This window comes from Dipodomys ordii, unplaced genomic scaffold (genome assembly GCF_000151885.1).
Source record: "Dipodomys ordii isolate 6190 unplaced genomic scaffold, Dord_2.0 Scaffold230, whole genome shotgun sequence".
NCBI classification, from domain to species: domain Eukaryota; kingdom Metazoa; phylum Chordata; class Mammalia; order Rodentia; family Heteromyidae; genus Dipodomys; species Dipodomys ordii.
This window is the reverse complement of record NW_012267446.1, coordinates 663,375-672,567: the sequence shown is the minus strand read 5'-3', so window position 1 is coordinate 672,567 and position 9,193 is coordinate 663,375. Positions and strand designations below refer to the sequence as shown.

Genomic DNA, 9,193 nt, shown 5'->3' with positions numbered 1-9,193 from the left:
AATGTGATCATTTAAGGAGATTCCCCAGAAGCAGAGCAAGATGGCAGCTGAGGAAGAGAGAATAGAAAGATTGCACCACATAACAAAGAGCATATGAGAGTCAGGTGTTGTGGACTAGAGGGTTCTTCTCTAGTAGAACAAAACAACAGAAAAGGTAGTGTGAGAAAAGGTAGAAGAAGCCATCTCCATGTTCTTCCCCATGACCAGCCATAGTAGCTCATAATGGACAGAAACCTTCTGACATTGCAGGGAGGGAGCAAATTAAAGTTAAATCTCAGCATCATCCCTATATACAGAGACCAGTGCTGGAGAAGTACTTATAGTCTTTACTCTTGGGTCCAGACCTTTAGTTTGTGCCTCTGGAACTGTTGTAGGACAGAGAAGAAAGACACTGCCAAAACCTTCCTCCTCAATCTTGTGAACGACACCATGTATGACTGAGCAGGGCAAGAATAGTGGGTCTGGTTTTGTTTAGAACCCTTTGTCAGACATGTCATGGTTGGACCAAAAATCCAGTATAAATTAGAGGCACTGTTGGTAAGCTATCACCACAGCTTCCATTAGAAGTTTTCAGGAGGTGTTAGAAGGCCCCTGAGGCAGAAACAAATGCCGTTTCCATCAGTTTCCACCATGGGTGAAGTAGGCTGACACCTGTCCTCCTGTTTAGCCTTGTGCAGCTACTGTTGTTGTGTGACCCTGCTGTCATCTGGTCAGTCCCAGTCTTGTTGCTTAGTGAATCATCTCAGGGACCATTGCCCTAGAAGGACATTGCTCAAGATGGTACCAGGCAGAAACTTAGGTTGCTCTAGGAAACTAGTGTGCATTGGTCTACAGCAGCACAAGCTGGAGTGTGGGCCTCACTGTATCCACATGACAGTTAGGGCTTTCTGGATGGGATATTAAGCCTGAATGCATGGTGTTGTTCACCAAAATGGCCCTATGGCTTCCTGTTTTGTCAGTTTTGGGGCTTAAACTCTAGGTCTGGTATCTGACCCTGAATTCTTCAGGTCAAGGCTAGTCCTCCACCACTTGACCACAGTGCCACAACCAGTTTTCTGATGTTTTATTGGAGATAAAAATCTTATTGAATTTTCTGCCTGGGCTTGCTTTGAACCCCAATCCTCTGATGTCAGCATACTAAGTAGCTAGGATTACAGGTGTCAGCTACTGGTGCAGAGCTTGAGGTTTTCTTGACAAAACTTACCACGCTGATGTGACACAGCATAGTTCTCCATCCCACTTGTCATGAGTAGGACAGGGGAGCAAGATGGTGATATTGTCCCACAGCTTAGTGTAGGCCAATTGATAGCACTAGAACTGTGCTATGACCCCAGAGCCAGGCCAGCCTCTGGCAGAGCTCTGTAAACACCTCAGTACCTGGCAAAGTCATCTACCACCAGACAATCAGTTCTATTCTAGCTATCACTAATTACATAGGTTTGTGGCCATTTTGGCCCATGAGGCCACCTCTACTACACACAAATTGGGTGGATATTAGTGCTTACCCAGCACTGCTCTGGTCTTGATTGCAATGGACTGAGGATGTAGTACTGAGGCAGGGTAGTCTAGGGAAAATGAGACCTGGTTAATGCATGCCAGGAATTCAAAAACTCAAGCTTAAAACTTGTCAATCTACTTCTCTTAATATTAATGGAATTAAGTCATTCAGAGGAAAATAGAGTAGCATAGATAAGGAGAAATGAGGTATGTTATTCTCACAGCAAATAGAGATCTATTCATTCATCTACATCCTTAAGATTAAGGGAACAAAGTCATTGAGCAGAAAATGAAGCCAGATAAATTGAGGAAAAGCAATGAGCCTTCGTGAAGACAACTCAGAAACATATGATTTAGAAACACAGAAGCACTATTTTTGTTTCAAAGAGTGACAACATGATGCATTCCTTCCTGAGAGATATATTTCTCATCATATGACTTACCAGTTGTCTGGCAGTGTGTATGTCTTCCCCCAAAAATGATCCCCCAAAACATAAGCAACATCCTACCCAAAATATAGACAACAGCACACCTTCCTCACTGCAAGGGTAATCATATGTTTTAGGGAAGGATGCCTTCTTATCTGAAAAGAACATCCAAAACATACAGAAACTCAGAAAGTGTAATACCAGGAGTGATTAAAGCAGAGATGAGCCACCAATGTTTGCGTAAGTTTGAAGTCAGACCCCTGCCGTTACCATATGAATACCCCTGGGAGTCCAAGGGCCATGTGTCTCTCCTCAGTTGGAGTGTTTCCTTGCCTTTCTGTTTCCTGTTTTTCTTCCTGCTTGCTTGTTTGCATCTTTGCTCAGTAAAGCTCTGCCACATTTTCTCACCATTGTGGCTTGTCTAGAATTTGTTCTTCTGAGATCAAAGTCAAGGACCCTAAGTGAAGGGACCCTACTTTTAGATGGAAACCTCATTAATCTTCACCTGTTTTGGTGTCCCTTCTGGTTGGTATTCCAGTTGTGATAAGGTTCTAGTGGCCATGGCTGTGAGTAAGACCTGTTCCCGCACACAGATCTTGCCATTGATAGACAGAATCCATCATGAGGTCATTCCCTGTGCATGAAGCTTATGGGCCCCCGTGTCCCCAGGAGGAGGCATGCTGGGACCCACCACTCATTGGGGTTCTCTTTGAGGTTTTTAGAACCACAGACTATTGGTCACTCAACTTGTCTTTGGTTTTCTCTGCTACTGAAGAGGTTTATCACCTCTCCAGCTCACTTCCCTCATGGCCTTTGCTCCCTCTAGTGGTGACATTGTGGAAGTCACTACAGACTCAGGAGCACTAAATCCTGCCTGGAATTTCTTGAAAGACAGGCACAAAGCCAGACCAGGCAGACTGGTCTAAGAATCTGAGACATTTCAAAGGCCAGATGGTATCACAAGCCAATATGAATCAAGAATGTTCCACAAGTATAAGTTCTCGTAGGATTCAATATAATCAGTTTGGGGAAATTCTCATAGAGAATTTCAATTCTCACGGTTGTTTTTGATATGGTCTTGTACAATGGCTTGACAGCTAGAATGTCAGTAATATTAAATGTTAATTGGATACAGATGGCTCAGGCCTTAATTACAGCTACTAAGGAGGCTGAGATCTGAGGATTATGTTTTGAAGTCACTTTGGGCAGGAATGTCTTTGAGATTGTTATCTCACACTGAAGCTAGTAGCAGAGCTGTGGGTCAAGTAGTAGAGTGCCAGAAAACAATGCTAAGGGACAGCCATCAGAATTTGAGTTCAAGTCCAAATACCAGAGCATGGCTCATGCCTGCAATCCTAGATACTGAGGAGGCTGAGGTCTGAGGATAGCAGTTCAAAGCCAGCCCGGGCAGGAAAATCCGTGAGCCTCTTATCTCCATTAAACCACTAGAAAACTGGATGTGGCATTGTGGTTCAAGTGGTAGAGCACTCGCCTTGAGCTGAACAGTGCAAGGACAGCGGGCAGGCCCAGAGTTCAAGCCCCATGACCAACCAACAAGTAAAAAAAAAAAAAAAAAGATTCCCATGGACTCCACTCCAAAATTGCTTGAGCTGATTTGAAACTCTAGCAACGTATCAGGTATAAAATTAACTCTTGAAATTCACTGGCTTTTCTGTATGCTCTTCTGTATGAAAAGAGTATGGCAGGAAAGCAACTCCTTTTGGAATTACCCCACAAAAATAAAATACCTAGAAATTAACTGAACAAATGAAAGACCTCTATGCTGAAAAATTTTTAAAACTTGAAAATGGAAATTAAAGCAGAATGTAGGAAGTGAAGAAACAACCCAATCTCTTGGATTGGGAGAAACAACATTGTGAAAATGGCAATACTTCCAAAGGCTATCTGCAAATTCAATGCAATACCTATCAATATTCCAACCTCATTCTTCAATGAACTAGAAGAAGCAAGGCAAAAATTCATATGGAACAATAAAAGACCACAAATAGCAAAAACAATCCTTAGCAGAAAGGACAGTGTTGGAGAAATATCAATACCAAACTTGAAACTTTACTACAAAGCCATAGTAATCAAAGCAGCTTTGTACTGGCACAAGATCAGACCTGAGGACCAATGGAATAGAAATGAAGACCAAGAAATGAACCCACAGATCTATAGCCACCTGATCTTTGAAAAGGGAGCTAAAAAATAGAATGGAAGAAAGACAGCCTCAGGAGTAAATGGTCCTGGAAAAATTGCTTAAACACCTCTAGAAAACTAAAGCTAGATCCTTATATATCACCCTGCACCAAAATCAATTCCAAATGGATCAAAGACCTTGAAGTCAAAGCAGACACCATGAAAACATTACAGGAAGGAATCAAAGAAATCTAGGGCTCCTTGGTAGAGGCCAAAATTTTCTTAATAGAGACCCAGAAACACAAGAAATCGAAGAAATTTTGGACTAATGGGATTGCATGAAACTGCAGAGATTCTGCATAGCAAAAGGACATAGACAGCAAGATCAATAGAAAAAGCCCATAGACTTGGAGAAGATCTTCACTAGCCATACAACAGACAAGGGTCTCATATCTAAAATATGCTTAGAAGTCCAAAAATTAAATCCACCAATAAGAAATCCTCAAAGAACAACTACCCAATTAATAATTGGGCTAAAGATTTAAAGATAGATTCTGTGAAGAGGAAATAAGAATGGCCAATAGACACAGGAAGAAATGCTCAATTTCTCTAGCTACAAAAGAAATGCAAATAAGAACAACATTGAGATTCCGCCTCACCCCAATTAGAATGTCTGTAATCAAGAAATCTAATATCAACAGATGCTGGAGGAGATGAAGCCAAAAGGGAACCCTACTGCATTGTTGGTGGGAGTGTAACCTTGTTCAACCACTTTGGAAAGTAGTATGGAGGTTCCTCAAAAGACTCTGCTTAGAGCTCCCCTATGACCCAGCAATCCCACTTTTGGGCATTTACCCCAATGATCACAAACAAGACTTTACTGAAGCTACCAGAACAATGATGTTTATCACAACATTATTGCATTATTTATCATAGCTAAGATATGGAACCAACCCAGATGTCCCTCAGTAGATGAATGAATCAAGAAAACGTGATATATATATACATATATACATAAACACATGTACATATATACATGTACATATATATATATGTACAATTTAATTCTATGCCTCCATCAGAAAGAATGGCATCACCCCATTTGTTAGAAAATGGAAAGACTTGGAAAAAATTATATTAAATGAAGTAAGACAGGCCCAAAGAAACATAGGTCCCATGGTTTCCCTTATTTGTAATAACTAGTATAAGTCTAGGACAAGCAGAAAGGTCAAAAGCTATGTATATATGACCATATAAGATGATGTTAAGGAAAATGAACGCCAAGAAAGTGGACAAATAGTCTTTTCTTTCTTGCTATTGTTTGTAACATGTTTATAATGTACTAAGTGAATTTTTTGTTTCTTTGGTATGTTCCTCCAAGATGGTATAACCCCTGTTTTCACTGTATTTGATGTCACTGTCCTACATCTTGTATATATATTTTTCTAATTTGGGGATGGTAGGGAAAAAACAAAATGCTTAAATAGGGATACAGGTTCAGCCATTGTAACAATAAGACGCACAGGGCACTATGTTGAAAATGAACTTTACAACTTGGGGGGGGGATAAGGGGAAGGCATGCAGTACATGGGGAGGTGGGAAAAGAAGAGATGATAGGGGCAAAACAAAGAGGGGGTAGCAATGCTCGATAGATAATTTAATTATTACCTTACTCATGTAACTTTAACCCTTCTGTACAGTATTTTTACAATAAAAATGTATTAAAAATAAAAAAGAAAGCATGAGTAGGGGAAAAATAGATAAGCCTGGAATTATTGCAAAGAACATGGAATAGAAGCCATGCTTCTGGGATACAGGATACAGGCCATGATAAGGACAGCAAGGCAGCGGCTTACTTACATTAGTTAAAGGGGGGAAAATCAAACTTGTCATGGATCTTTTATTCCTGATCTGACCAGCAGCTCTCCATTCCCAGAGCTTTGCTGACATGAAATAACCCCAGAAGCAGAAACTGCATGTCTATCCTAAGAAATGTTGCCCTGAAGGAGGTCCAAACATTAGACCTGTTTTGAAAAGTACAAAGAAGAGTATTGATTGAAGATTCCTTGGCCTTAGCCCTATGGATGGGGACATTGCATTTTAGTGTCTTCGTGTGGACTCTTGGTCACCCAGTTGACCATGAGTAACAGTGATGACTGGAGGAGTCACAGTGATGGTGGGGTGGTTAGGGCAGCACTGGAAAAGGGGAGCAGAATGGAAGACAGACAGAAACCTCTCTGCTCTTTGGAAGGAAGAAAAATGTTCATCAGGAAAACAAGAAATAAAGTAGAGCTGTTGTGGTGAGGACAATGTAAAAGATCAAGAGAACATTAGTGGATGCAACCAAACTTCCCCCAACCAATCTGATAACCAAACAGAAAAAGTGAATTTTAAGAAAACCCAAGAAATCACTTACTGAAAGCTCTGTTGCTGCTCGGCAAGGTCATTCATGTTGGAAACAAATTCCCAAGAATAAAGGGGGAAAAATCCGGCAATCACCACATCTCCCCTGCTGTGGGCCACAGATTTCTCTCTGCAAATGCCTCTGACATCTTCAGGGGAACTGACCATGAGTGGAAGCTGGAAGAGAAGCAGTTTCAGAGCCACAGGGAACATTGCTGCTGTTTTGGCGTAGAGCTGCAATTATGGCTGCAGACTGAGCCTGCAGTGCCGGCAGGTGTCTAAATGGATCTTCAGTTTCTGTGACTTCTTGTTACCTGGATGGCCACTGGGACTCACCAGCAGCCTCCTCCACTGTCCTAGAGGAATACAGGGTCTGTTCTGCCCTCTGGCTCTGCATCTGGGGTCTGGCTTCAAGCTCAAAACCCAAGTTGGAAAACAAGTGTACCATCTTCCTCTCCACACCCTCAGGACTGTGATTTCATCCAAGACTATAGATAATGAAACTCTAGGGATGGATTCTTTTCTTGTTGAGTTGCTCAGAAACTTGTGTGAAAGCAAAAAGTTGAAAAGAAAAAAAGCATACAACATAAAGACCAATAGGAAAGCCACAGGGATGATAGGAATGGATGACACCAGAAGATGCCAGGTGAAGGTCAAAAGTCATAGAGTGCCATGGCCAGCAAAGGCCCAATCAGAGTTATTGGAGCACAATCAAAGATGAGGATGGACAGATTCACAAACCCAGGGCCAAGGGAGCCACAGAAGTTTGGAGAAATGACCCATTCAGGTTTCCATACCAGCTCCACAAGAAGAAACATCCAGAAGTGGTCAATGCATTTATTTACTGCTGCAGGAGTTACCAACCCTATCCCTGAATTCAACCATTTCAGATAAATACTTCAAGGTCAAGGCACACATCCAATTGGACATTTGCACTTTGAACCTTGAACTTATTTAGTGTTTGCATGTTGCTGACCAGCAGAATGCATCTGTCAATACATTGTGGCCATCCACTGTTAGACAGAGATATTCTATGATCTATGACATTCTGAGAACATAGCAGACCTGCCTACTGAGGATCCTGGAAGCTGTGGGTATATGGATGGGTCTTGCTCTGCTGTGTGTCCCGGTCATGTCCTGGGTCCTGGGGAAATTCTTTTTCCCACTTGGACAGCCACATGATGCTGGCTCTGTCCATTTCTCCCTACCTGTCTCCTCTATTACATTCTCTAAATAGAAGTGAAGCCAAGTTCATCGTGTAGTATCCTGCTTCCCACTGTGGTGGCTGATTCTGTGGTCTGGCTACATATAGTTAACAGGAAGGGCTTGGTAAGAGTAAGTTGGAAAAGTAATGATGCAAATGCTACATGGTGTTGGTAGCCAGCAAGACCTTGCAAGAGGCTCAGTGCTGGGGCCAAGCCTGACTTGGGTTCTGAGGTAGGAATCTTTGTTGCTTCCTATACCCAGGATTATAGATATGAGCCACCTGTTCCTGGCTCAGAAGACAAACTTTTATACTGTTCCCCTCCTCCATTACTCTACTTCTGTTAAGTCTTCCCAGGAGAACAGTCCTTCCCCACTTCCTCTTCACCTGCCTGAAACCAGTAGTCACCTCTCAATCACATGACTGTGAGTCAGGAAAGGATCCCACACTCTGAGGTCTCTTCCTTATCTGCTGAGTTCACTTCCTGAACTTTCCTGGTCACACCTCCCTCGAACAGTGGGAGGTTCCCCAGGCTCTGAGGTCGCTTCTGCATTTGGCTGTTGTCCTGGATCAACACAAATCCCCTTCTCTCTCTGTTTTTCCTTTTCCTCTCTCTTCCCCATGGGCTTCCATCTCCTGCAGGAGGAAAGTTTGCTATGTCTGCCTGAACCATATGTCAGGTTTCCATTATGTCGAACCTTACAATTTCTACTTCATTGTCATTGATATCTACTCTATTATTCTAAGACTTCTGCCTATATTTCAAAAATAAGAGAAATATTGGGAATCTGCATTGGGTGATAATACATCTATCTACCTATCTGTGTGTCTCTCTGTGTGCCTGTATATCTGTCTGTTTTGTAAAGGTGATGTACAGAGGAGTTACCATTATGTAAATCAGGTAATGAGTACATATCTGTTTTTACAATGTTACTCAGTTTTTCCCTTCCTTCCCCACCCATAGGTTTTGTACTTCATTTTCCAAATGGTGTCCAGTATATATTATTGATGTATTTGTCAGGGTGCTTTTCTGAACACAGTGATATCCAATTCCTCCAATATATAATATATATAATTGCATTCTCAAGACTCCATTGTGTCTGTGTGACTCAATTTACTTTTTCCCTTCATGGGTTGATTGGAATGGTACCTGGTTCTACAATTCAGCTTCTAAGTAGTGTCATGATAAACACTCGTTGTATGTAAACATAGACATAGCAAACACCCATACCAGTTTGTGCGTGTGTAATGTGCATGTAATATTATAACTTTTGTCATTTATTTTATTAACAGTGTTATTCGTTTTGGCCACATCTCCACCAGCATCTGTGATTATTAATTTTCTTGATCATCAAATTATTTAATACCATTTATTTTATAGTAAGCTCTATTTTATGAAACTCAAGACCTACTGAGACCATGAGCTACTTGAACATTTTGTGGTTAGAAACAGTGAAGACAATTTTGCTTCTCAAGTCATTTTTATCCAATTGAAAACAATTTTTTTCCTCAGTTTCCTTTC

General features: G+C 41.5%; 1 protein-coding gene across 1 annotated transcript in view; it reads right to left on the bottom strand.

Annotated features, from left to right (window-relative positions):
* The window catches only part of LOC106000625 (vomeronasal type-2 receptor 116-like), a 32,673-nt gene extending 25,993 nt beyond the window's left edge, over positions 1 to 6,680 (bottom strand). Inside the window, exon 1 of the mRNA XM_013035906.1 lies at positions 6,481 to 6,680. Coding sequence (XP_012891360.1) covers positions 6,481 to 6,680 — 200 coding nt within the window. The remainder of the gene's footprint in view (positions 1 to 6,480) is intronic.
* Positions 6,681 to 9,193: the final 2,513 nt, after the last annotated feature.